Raw genomic sequence first — 12,426 nt, forward strand, 5'->3', positions numbered from 1 at the left:
TGTGCAACAGTTCAAAGCAACGCCGTTGCAGGAGTCACCTCATCCGGTTCCTGGGTCACCTGAGTGCTGGCTGCCTGGCGCTGCTCCCTCAATCCCTTACGAAGCTTTACCTGGCTCTACCTACCGATCAGTACGCTGGCAGCCTCCTAGCAGCCCTCAGCGGAACTGTCCCATCTAAACTGTATTTCCTTTGTGAGTGTGTGATGCTTTAAATTAAAATGGAATGGGATGCTAGGTGGAAATAGGTAAGTATGTTTCTTTGTTTCACACAGAGGCTGCCATGTGTAGGCCTGATGGCTCCGTGCATCTTCCCTTATTTTCTTTTGTTCTTATGTTCTTATGTACAGTGATCCCTAAAGTTTTTTTGGAACTCTTGCTCAGATACTCTTCATAAACTGAATGAAAATGTGTGACAGTATGTGTGTGTGTATGTGTGTGTTCGGGGTTTGAGTTGGCGATGTCCTTACAGACATACATGTCCCCATGGAGATGGTAACACCAGAGACGCTTACATCGCCACTGCCTGATGTCCACAGTGTGATCCTGATCTTGTCTGATGTGAACAAGAGCGTGATAAATGAAGCTTGTCAAGTGGCGGCAGCTCTCCAGCCTAGAAAAAGAGGGTGAGTGTGAAAATATTCTCTCTCTCTCTCTCTCTCTCTCTCTCTCTCTCTCTCTCTCTCTCTCTCTCTCTCTCTCTCTCTCTCTCTCTCTCTTTCAAACCAACAAATTTGCAAAAAGTTAATTTAGTTTCCACTTTCGTACCGGCCATTATAAAAGAAAATATATATTGATTAAATAACATATATATGTAATTTAGTAATTCCAAACAAGAAGTCAAGAATGAAAAGAAAGAAATGCCAATAAATATGAATACCGTACCAGCATTGAAAAGCAAATAAAAGTACAGTTAACGTACAAGAGTAAATTTACAAATACATTTATTCCTATAGAAAAGAAGAAAAAAAAAAACGCAAACAAAAGAAAATCGATCGCACTTTTAACCACATCGTTCTCATTTTCCCTTCCAGGTATCGTGCCATCAGGTTTCCCCGCGGCAAGATGAAGACAGCAGAGTGGCGGGAACTACTGCACCACCTCGCGGCTGCTAAGGTCACGGTAGAACGTATAGAGATATCAGAGGGAACTATCGCGAAGAAGGAGGAGAGAGAGCTGCAGGGCCTCGCTGAAAATTTGCTGCGGTGCAGGTTTTGGAGGTGAGTGTGTGTGTGTGTGTGTGTGTGTGTGTGTGTGTGTGTGTGTGTGTGTGTGTTATCATAAGAACCTAAGAAAATGAGGAAAGCTGCAAGAAGCCATCAGGCCCACAGGTGGCAGCCCTTGCAGGAAACAAAGTTACATAGTATTTCCACTATCTTCTGCATTCATAAATTTGTTTAATATTCTGTTAAAGCTACTTAATGACTCAGCACTAACAACCTGATTACTGAGTCCATTCCATTCATCTACCGCTCTATTTGAAAATCAATTCCTTCCTATGTCTTTTCAAAAATCCAATTATTTCAACCTGTGTGCATCATTACCCTTGGTTTCTCCCACACAGACACCATAAGGATGATTATTTCCTGCCATAGCATGAAATAAGTTGATCCTGATGATGATGATGATGGTGATGATGAATAAGTTGATAATGAAGACGAAGGAGAGAACCAGGACAAGGAGGACAAGGAGGAGGAGCGAAAAAAAAAAAAAAATCCTGGTTTTGGTACTAAGACTCAAAGATGTACGTGTGATACAAGGGTATAAGATCAGGAAGACCAGTAAGTAGTGATAACAAACAAAAAAAATATTATATTATTATTATCATTATTATTATTATTATTATTATTATTATTATTATTATTATTATTATTATTATCATCATTATTATTATCATGACTATTATACTTTATGACTTTCAGGCTGCAAACACAAACTTTATTGGCTTTTGAAACTGTTCCTTTAAGTTATAACAAAAACATGTTGATATTCGGATACATTTGAATGATTTATTTTAAGACTTTTAATCTAATAAAAAAAGACTATATACTTAAAACTTAAATATTTGTTGCTTTGGGTTACAGTTAAAATCTTGCTTTGCTTTGTTTAGGTTACAATTAAGAAATTTATTGGGACACTGTTAAACTAAAAGACTGAAAATATTTGTTAGTAATGATAATAAAAAAAAATGTATGCTTTTAGACTACAATTAAAAATGACAACTGTAAGACTTTAAAAATTTGTTCCTTTAGGTTCTCATTAGAATTATTAATGTTAACTAGCGGTACGTGAGGATATACCACGATATGGTAATTCAACTATTTCATATGTGAGGAGGAAGAAAGAGAGGAGGAAGAAGAAGAAAAGGAGGAAGAAGGGGGAGAAGAAGAGAAGGTAAAAAGAAGAGAAGCAGGAAGAGGAGGAAGTGTAGAAACAGGAAGGAAGGTGTAGAGGACCCTCTCTCCCTCTCTCTCTCTCTCTCTCTCTCTCTCTCTCTCTCTCTCTCTCTCTCTCTCTCTCTCTCTCTCTCTCTCTCTCTCTCTCTCTCTCTCTCTCTCTCTCTCTCTCTCCAGCCCTGCGCCGATGGGTGTATGTTCTAGCTCCATGCCTATGAGTAAGAACAGTTTCATGGTCTCCCCTGTGGACAGTAAGGGCGTCATTAATGAGTCCTGCGAGACCCGGAAGAGAATTGTTTATGCAAAAAAGATGAAGATGAAGGTTCTTCTTGGCGACGTTGACAGGCCTTGTTTATCTCTCACTCCTAACCACAACATGGCCGACGTCCGCCCGCCCAAGAAACAAAGGAACAACTCGACCAACCCGGATGGTACTCCTATCCCCAAGGACTCGCCATCCCTGATTTCAGAGTCCAGCCCACACCAGACACAGGCCTTGCATAAAGCAACAGGCTAACAGACTTCCGGCCTGCTCCTCCTCCTCAACACAGTGCCTGATCAAATGCCTGTCAACGACTGCCTTCTCACCCACGCTTCTGCCAGCCGTCTAGACATCAGCATTCTCGCACTTGTCCAGCACAGCTGCCTCTGCTGAGCCAGATCCGTCCCATGCTCCTGCCCCATCTGCTACACTCCCTGCCCCCTAGTGCTGCTCCCCCTGCAGCTCCTGAGAGAGGGACTCATTAGCCTGCTGTCCCAGCTGCTACTACCACAACACAAGCTGACCAGAGCGCGACCTTACAGCACATCATTAAGCTCAGGAGCTTAATGATGTGCTGTAAAGTTAGTGCAAATGTCAAGGACTTGAATGAAAGGGTCAATGCTCTTGGAACAACGTCAACGTGCAGAGACCAGCCCTGAGCAGATCGTGGTTCCTGCCCCAGTCGATAAGTCCCGGCCTGCCCCGAGTGGTCATCCCGAGCACATGCCAACGTGTACATGTCGTGCTTGCAATGTTGCACGCAAGATCAATTAATTATTATACAGATGGCCCGAGGGTGATATTAGACACTGATCATTTTTAATGTTTAATTAAAATTAAGTACAAAATCAGTTTCCATGAAGCAACTTGCAATTTATCTGCCACTTAGTTCAATCACCAAATTCAACTTACATTTAATGCGTCAAACTTCAATATTCATGTCAGCAGCATCATACACAGTACACAAAAACAAAATACAAACATTCTATAACTAAATATCAAGATAACACAATCATTCTATAATCCTATAAGTTTATTTATTAAATAAATAAACTTATAAAAATTTCCAAGGCTGCATCACACAACCTTTAAGTTCTACTCACAAACAAGATGTGTCACTCCATCTCCTCCCAGCCTCTCTGGTCTGGGACTAGAACCTCTGCCTCTCAGTCTGTTACTGAATTATTCCTATTTTACACACTATAATATACCCACACGCTTCTACCGATGATCTGTCCATTAGGCGTGGTGATTCATGCACTCTAACCAGTCACTCACTATATTTGACCTTTTGACCAATCTGACAATATATCCTTAACCAATCAAATCAAAAATTAAAACAAGGTTCAAAGCGGAGTGTACGAGTATGTAGGCGTTGATATGTTTCCATAGGTTGACTTATTTTCCTTGGTAATTTACTTTCCCTTTCAGGCTCCACCTTTCCTATCGCTCTGCCTCCTTGATACGGAACCCTGTTAATCCTCTTTTCACGGTAGTAGTGACCCGCTTCGTTTTTGTTGTTTTGGCTATGGGATCGTTTGCTATCCCATTATTCCTGTAGTTCCGGCCTCGTGTTTTGCTCTTTCTGGTTCCCTAGTCCTGGACATCTCACAGGAAGGTGTAAATTACCCTTCCGGAAAGAACCGGCTTGTTGTTTATCTGCTTCTGTTATTTATTCTACTTTCTTCTTTCTTCTCTCTTCTTTTCTTCTTTCTTTTTCTTTATTTTCTCTTCTTTCTTCTCTCTTGTTTCTTCATTATGTAATATACTGATGCGTTCAGGGTTACAAGATATACAGCCCCAGCCTGTGCCTCCCCCCCCCCAGTCTCCACCCTTGCCAGCCCCAGCCCAGCCCCTGCCTGTGCTGATCCATTCCCCTCCACAGTCTGTTTCCTTTTCTGAAGATGTATATCCGGAGTCCGACTATAATGCCATGGACGCTGCTAATGAGGACAAGCCTGCTGACAGAGTTGTGTCTGTCATCGCCGTGAATCTCGAGGTTCCTCAAAGGGGTGGGGAACAGTGTCCCTCTCCTGCTACTCCCCGGACTGAACTGTATGACTTAGAAATGGAAGTGCGACAGGTGACTTCATTGGCTGAGCAGTTGGCTCAGCTATATCAACGACTCCCTTCCATAGGCACTACTGTCCAGTTCACATAATGCACGGTAAGTCTTTTCGTCTTCACTGACCTCCATGTTCATGTGCTATTATTCTGTCCTGATCATCACACACAGGAGCTGGAACTACGGGTTTATACTTCCTCCTACACTCTTGATTGTGATTGTGATGGGAGCAGTAGGGGTTTGGTTACTTATGTTAAACAAGTGTCTCTATTAAGGGTATTAGTGTTTCTGAGGGCATGGAGTGCATGACTGTCTGTCTCCACAATATGGGCGAAGTTGTGTTTTTGTTAACATCTATTGACATGCAGGAGCCTTTGATATGTTCTAGAGAAGCAGACTGTTCTTATAGGTAATTTTAATGCTCGGCACAAGGACTTAGGTATTCACCATATCATCAATGCCAATGGTGTTCGTTGGAAAGCTTTCCTTGATACCACGAACACAGCTGTCATAACTGGGTAAAATATCCCTATTCATGTTCAGGGCGGTAGGCTACATTATGTGGTCCTCCTTAATATGCCAACATTTACTCATGCAACCTCTCTTGACAGGTCTCTTCTGAGTGACCACTTCGCGCTGGAAACCACCTTCTGTGTCCCTACCTCCCCGCTGTGTCTAGGAAGCTTCTTAGCGTCCCCAGTGATCAGATGCCACTACTTGTCCTTCATTTCACCACGTGGTACTCCAGCATGCATGGTTCCTTCATCGATCCTACCGCGCTTTACAAGGGGCTCCTGAATGCCATCGAGGGATTCGTTGGTGCCACATTAACTCCACCCAGGCCCCAGAGGTCATGTTCTCGGTCCTAACCCAACGACCCCCAGGTTCTCCAATGTCAACAGATACTCGCTGCCTGTCAGAGGCGGTGGCAGAATGACTGATGACCGTGAGGCTCGGAAGGCCATGGTTACCGTGGCCCGACACTTTACTGAGTTCCAATAACAGGCAAGGAAGAGATACTGGGATGCTTTCCTGTGTCGTATGAGCAGAACCCGGTCTCAGCAGGAGGTGTGGCTTCATGTGAACAAAATTAGAGACAAGTCCAGGCATCAGATCAATGATCGTGACCCAGTCGGCAAAGCACAGGAACTTATTATGCAGTGGAAGCAAGCCTCTTTGGTGGATGGCCTCCCTGCTACTTGACCTGTACTCCCTGCACTGTACTCCCTGTACTTGACCTGCTCAACATGCTATTTACCTTAGGCCAGCTGCAAGCTGCTTGGAAAGCTGCATTTATGATTCCCATCCCCAAAGGCAATTGTACCTTTCGTTCCATGTCCCTCACAAGCTGTTTGTGTAAGATGATGGAAAGAGAAATACTAAATAGGCTTTTATACAAAGTGGGCCATGGCCTTTCTCGAAACATGCATGGTTTCTTAAAAGGTCATTCCACTAGCCACTGTTTTGTGAAATGTCTTAGTAAGAAGATGCTACTTGTAGAGGTTTCAATGATCTCAAGAGGGCCTTTGATAGGGCCAATAAAGCTCTTGTACTGGAAGAAATTGTTCTAAAGGGTGTCAAAGGCAAATTATTAGGTTCGGTTAGGGACTACTTGTATGATTGGCACAAGTTCGGTTACAAGATTCAGTATCCTCTGTGGAACCCCTGTGGAAGGATGGCGTCCCCAGTTAGAGGAGTTGATGAGACGAAAAGCTTTTGATTTTACCATGTCTAGAAGAGCGGTATGAGTGGAACCCCCCAATACATGGATGGATAAGGCCCTTGTACAAAGTTAGCAAGTGGGTGAGAAAAACTGTCGGAGACGTCTTAGACTAGCTTCATAGAAGCTGTTTTAGCTATGAGATGAGATGAGATGAGATGAGATGTGAAGTTTCCTGTTCAGATTATAAGTAGAGGACAGACCGAGGATGTTCAGTGTGGAAGAGAGGGACAGTTGAGTGTCATTGAAGAAGAGGGGATAGTTGTCTGGAAGGCTGTGTCGAGGTGATAGATGGAGGAATTGAGTTTTTGAGGCATTGAACAATACCAAGTTTGCTCTGCCCCAATCAGAAATTTTAGAAAAAATCAGAAGTTAGGCGTTCTGTGGCTTCCCTGTGTGAAATGTTTACTTCCTGAAGTGTTGGACGTCTATGAAAAGATGTGGAATTGTGCAGGGTGGTGTCATCAGCGTAACAGTGGATAGGACAAAAAGTTTGGTTTAAAAGGTCATTGATGAATAATAAGAAAAGAGTGGATGACAGGACAGAACCCTGAGGAACACCACTGTTAATAGATTTAGGAGAACAGTGACCGTCTACCATAGCAGCAATAGAACGGTCAAGATGAAGTTACAGAGAGAAGGACAGAAGCCGTAGGAGGGTAGTTTCGAAATCAAAGCTTTGTACCAGACTCTATCAAAAGCTTTTGATATGTCCAAGGCAACAGCTAAAGTTTCGCCAAAATCTCTAAAAGAGGATGACCAAGACTCAGTAAGGAAAGCCAGAAGATCACCAGTAGAGCGGCCTTGACGGAACCCCTACTGACGATCAGGTAGAAGGTTGTGAAGTGATAGATGTTTAAGAATCTTCCTGTTGAGGGTAGATTCAAAAACTTTAGATAGGCAGGAAATTAAAGCAATAGGACGGTAGTTTGAGGGATTAGAACGGTCACCCTTTTAAGGAACAGGTTGAATGTAGGCAAACTTCCAGCAAGAAGAAAAGGTAGATGTTGACAGACAAAGCTGAAAGAGCTTGACTAGGCAAGGTGCAAGCACGGAGGCACAGTTTCGGAGAACAATAGGAGGGACCCCATCAGGTCCATAAGCCTTCCGAGGGTTTAGGCCAGCGAGGGCATGGAAAACATCATTGCGAAGAATTTTAATAGGTGGCATGAAGTAGTCAGAGGGTGGAGGAGAGGGAGGAACAAGCCCAGAATCGTCCAAGGTAGAGTTTTTAGCAAAGGTTTGAGCAGAGTTCAGCTTTAGAAATAGATTTGATAGCAGTGGTGCCATCTGGTTGAAATAGAAGAGGGAAAAAAGAAGAAGCAAAGTTATTGGAGATATTTTTGGCTAGATGCCAGAAGTCACGAGGGGAGTTAGATCTTGAAAGGTTTTGACATTTTCTGTTAATGAAGGAGTTTTTAGCTAGTTGGAGAACAGACTTGGCATGGTTCCGGGCAGAAATATAAAGTGCATGAGATTCTGGTGATGGAAGGCTTAAGTACCCTTTGTGGGCCACCTCTCTATCATGTATAGCACGAGAACAAGCTGTGTTAAACCAAGGTTTAGAAGGTTTAGGACGAGAAAAAGAGTGAGGAATGTACGCCTCCATGCCAGACACTATCACCTCTGTTATGCGCTCAGTACACAAAGATGGGTCTCTGACAAGGAAGCAGTAGTCATTTCAAGGAAAATCAGCAAAATACCTCCTCAGGTCCCCCCAACTACCAGAGGCAAAACGCCAGAGGCACCTTCGCTTAGGGGGATCCTGAGGAGGGATTGGAGCGATAGGACAAGATAAAGATATGAGATTGTGATCGGAGGAGCCCAACGGAGAAGAAAGGGTGACAGCATAAGCAGAAGGATTAGAGGTCAGGAAAAGGTCAAGAATGTTGGGCGTATCTCCAAGACGGTCAGGAATACGAGTAGGGTGTTGCACTAATCCTGTGAAGGATAGATTCAAAAACTTTAGATTGGCAGGAAATTAAAGCAATAGGACGGCAATTTGAGGGATTAGAACGGTCACCCTTTTAGGAACAGACTGAATGTAGGCAAACTTCCAGCAAGAAGGAAAGGTAGATGTTGACAGACAGAGCTAAAAGAATTTGGCTAGGCAAGGTGCAAGCACGGAGGCACAGTTTCGGAGAACAATAGGTGGAACCCCATCAGGTCCATAAGCCTTCCGAGGGTTTAGGCCAGCGAGGGTATGAAAAACATCATTGCGAAGAATTTTAATAGGTAGCATGAAGTAGTCAGAGGGTGGAGAAGAGGGAGGAACAAGCCCAGAATCGTCCAAGGTAGAAATTTTAGCAAAGGTTTGAGCGAAGCAGTTTAGCTTTAGAAATAGATGTGACAGCAGTGGTGCCATCTGGTTGAAATAAAGGAGGGAAAGAAGAAAAAGCAAAGTTATTGGAGATATTTTTGGATAGATGCCAGAAGTCACGAGGGGAATTAGACCTTGAAAGATTTTGACACTTTCTGTTAATGAAGTTTTTGGTAGTTGAAGAACAGACTTGGCATGGTTCCGGGTAGAAATATAAAGTGCATGAGATTCTGATGATGGAAGATTTAAGTACCTTTTGTGGGCCACCTCTCTATCATGTATAGCACGAGAACAAGCTGCTCTTTTTCTTCCAAGGTTTGGAAAGTTTAGGTCGAGAAAAAGAGTGAGGAATATACGCCTCCATGCTAGACACTATCACCTCTGTTATGCGCTCAGCACACAAAGACGAGTCTCTGACACGGAAGCAGTAGTCATTCCAAGGAAATTCAGTAAAATACTTTCTCAGGTCCCTCCAACTAGCAGAGGCAAAACGCCAGAGACACCTTCGCTTAGGGGGATCTTGAGGAGGGATTGGAGCGATAGGACAAGATACAGATATGATATTGTGGTCGGAGGAGCCCAAAGGAGAAGAGAGGACGACAGCATAAGCAGAAGAATTCGAGGTCAGGAAAAGGTCCAGAATGTTGGGCGTATCTCTAAGACAGTCAAGAATACGAGTAGAGTGCTGCATCAATTGCTTTAGGTCATGGAGGATAGCAAGGTTGAAGGCTAGTTCACCAGGATGGTCAGTGAAGGGAGAGGAAAGCCAAAGCTGGTGGTGAACACTGACGTCTCCAAGAATGGAGATCTCTGGAAAAGGGAAGAGAGTCAGAATGTGCTCCACTTTGGAAGTTATCAGAATTTCTTCTAGTCAGAGGAGTAAGTTGAGAAATATACAGCACAGACAAATTTAGTTTGAGAGTGACTCTGTAGTCGTAGCCAGGTGATGGAAAACTCGGAAGATTCAAGAGCGTGGGCACGAGAGCAGGTTAAGTCGTTGCGCACATAAACCAAACATATAGCATTCGATCGAAAATGAGGATAGAGAAAGTATGAGGGAACAGAAAAGGGGTTACTCTCAATTGCCTCAGACACCTGAGTTTCAGTGAGGAAAAGATGAGGTTTAGAAGAGAAGAGGTGGTATTCTACATACTGAAAATTAGATCTTAGACCACGATTGTTGCAGAAGTTAATGAAGAAAAAATTGAGTGGGGTGTCAAGACACTTAGGTTCGTCGTCAGAGTCCGACCTGGGGACATTTCTGGTCCCCTCCCCAGATGGGGACTCCGAGGCTGGTGTAGGAGTCACCATGAATTTTGAAATTTTGAATGAAGGATGTGTGCGTTATTAGGTGCTTGTAGTTTTATGTGGAGGAAGACAGTTGTCTTTAGAGGGCAGGCTGTGACTGCTCCCTTGTCTTGCGAGACATAAAGGAAAACATTCAGTGAGGTCACAGCTGGGTTTAATGATAAGTTCATAGCACCCCCTGATCCAGTGCTTTAGACCTCACTGGGAGTAATTATCGTTTCTGCAGGTGGCTACTGCTTCCTCCCTGTGAAATTACATTTTTTTTTATGTTATACGGTAATTATTGACCGTAATAACTTACGTGAACCGTATTTTTTCTGTATCAAGTACAGAGAGAGAGAGAGAGAGAGAGAGAGAGAGAGAGAGAGAGAGAGAGAGAGAGAGAGAGAGAGAGAGAGAGAGAGAGAGAGAGTAGTCAAAAGTATCTGGACCCTACCCCTTGGAGTGGCCATCTTATGGCGAAAAAAGGGTGGTGTTACGTGAGTAAAATTATGTACATACATAGCAACTGGCAACTCCCTGCCATTACACTGGACCATCCGAGTGCAGCGGGAGAGAGAACCCAGCTTAATTAGAGCACTCACGCCGTTGTGAGAGGAGGATTCATAGATACTCCTCTTCTTTGGGGCTTTGCTTTTTTTTTTTCACACTGGTTTCCTTTGTTTCCCCAAGAGCTGTTTCATTACCATGTCACCTGCAAGAAGTAATTACCCAAATCACTGGAATACAGAAAGCAGGCCATGGAAGTAAAGAAACGAGTAAATTGTTGAACGTGGCCAAGTCCAAAGTAAAGAAATATATGGAGCGATTTCGGGAGGAAGGAGGGCTGGAGAAACCATCCCAGAAACCTAGGACAGGGGGTTCTAGGAAGACGTCTCGAATGTTTTTTTTACATCACAAAGTGAACCTTAGAGTCAAATCCACGAACAACAGCAGAATCTCTAAAGGAGAGCAATCCTGAAATGTTTGGGGAGAATTCCATGCGTATTATGTCAAGTCGTATGCAGGAGTTAAGTTACATCTGCCACACAGCAAGGAAGAAACCTCTTCTGTCAAAGGCACAATAAGATTGCCTTTTGCATGAAATATCTTGTCTGGGATGAAGAGAACTGGCTCTCATTGCTATGGTCATGTGAGGCTACATTTCACGTGACATGCAACAGAAAAGTGCGAGTGTACCGGCGAAAAGGCAGCGACAACCTCGACCCCTGTTATGTGCAGAGCACAGTAAAACAACCAGACTCACTCATGGTGTGGGGTTGCTTTACTGGGCGAGGTATGAGGAAACTTGTTATTTTTTCAAAGAATGTCAGGTCTTGTCTGTTCTTCTGATGACGATGTCTTCTCGGGAGCGTAGTTGTTTTGCTGCTACAAAATGTCTTTTTTGTAAGATTTGGCTCTTTATATGTTAGCTTCATTAGGGATTGAAGTTTGTAGGTTACTTGAGGTACCTGATGATATCTTTATCAGAAGAACAGACAAGACCTCTGCAATCGCCATCATCGCAAAAGAAGAATACCTGAGAAAAATTGGTTGTATTTTTTCTGAAACCACAAAGTTTGAAATAATTACAAGAAATCCAACAGAAAGCATCAAAAAGATCAACACTGTGGTAGCTGTCACCAACTCCATTCATACCGCCCCAGAGTTTTCCAAACTCACCGGGGAATTCTCCTCTGCCTACACCTACGGAAACAAAGAATCACAAGCATGGAAACCCGCTCCGGCCGATAAATCCCGACACCAACTTAGACCATAGCCAAGAGACTTAATGAGATCCTCACACCTTACGTCCCATCCTGCTACTCACTGACTTCCACAAGTGATTTCCTGGAATTACCGAAGTCTTCCCCTCAAGCAGAAGACCACATCATCGCCTCACCCTCACTTGATGTCGAAAACCTCTTCACCAATATTATAGTAGAAAGAACAATCAAGTACATCCTAGATACAGTCTACAGGAACGAAGACTCCCCGAAGCTCAACATACCAGAAGACAAACTCAAGACGCTACCACAAATCTGCACCAGAGAAGCGTTCTTCACCTGTTCACGGGGCAAAATGTACACACAAACTGACGGAGTAACGATGGGAAGCCCACTAGGTGTTCTCTTCGCAAACTTGTTCATGGGAACAACTGAAATCAACACATTATAAGACAACCGGTGCGAGGGTGATTCGTCCCCGGGTGAAATTTCCCGGTTGATTCACCCCCGGGTTATTCACCCCTGGAGGACTGGTCCCCTAGGGATTTTAATTCGTCCCCTAGGGTGATTCGTTCCCTTGGCTGTATTTTCGTCGCCTTAGTTGCGAAACTCCATTACTACTAAGAAGAGGACTACTAGAATATCTAAAATA

At 43.6% G+C, this 12,426-nt stretch overlaps 1 protein-coding gene and 1 long non-coding RNA gene across 11 annotated transcripts in view; both read left to right on the plus strand.

Annotated features, from left to right (window-relative positions):
- Positions 1-2,225, plus strand: part of LOC135096533 (uncharacterized) — a 31,099-nt gene extending 28,874 nt beyond the window's left edge. For all 10 annotated transcript variants that reach the window (XM_063998077.1, XM_063998081.1, XM_063998086.1 and 7 more), the window contains 4 exons: positions 32-192; positions 470-623; positions 1,032-1,217; positions 1,562-2,225. In XM_063998077.1, the coding sequence (XP_063854147.1) occupies positions 32-192; positions 470-623; positions 1,032-1,217; positions 1,562-1,592 (532 nt within the window). In that variant the 3' untranslated portion in view covers positions 1,593-2,225. The remainder of the gene's footprint in view (positions 1-31; positions 193-469; positions 624-1,031; positions 1,218-1,561) is intronic.
- Positions 2,226-2,915: 690 nt separating this feature from the next.
- On the plus strand, positions 2,916-10,564 carry LOC135096534 (uncharacterized). The gene is made up of 2 exons (XR_010264780.1): positions 2,916-4,822; positions 5,332-10,564. It is a non-coding gene; the product is annotated as an uncharacterized LOC135096534 (long non-coding RNA).
- Positions 10,565-12,426: the final 1,862 nt, after the last annotated feature.

Source organism: Scylla paramamosain, unplaced genomic scaffold (assembly GCF_035594125.1).
Source record: "Scylla paramamosain isolate STU-SP2022 unplaced genomic scaffold, ASM3559412v1 Contig4, whole genome shotgun sequence".
In the NCBI taxonomy this organism is placed as follows: Eukaryota; Metazoa; Arthropoda; class Malacostraca; order Decapoda; family Portunidae; genus Scylla; species Scylla paramamosain.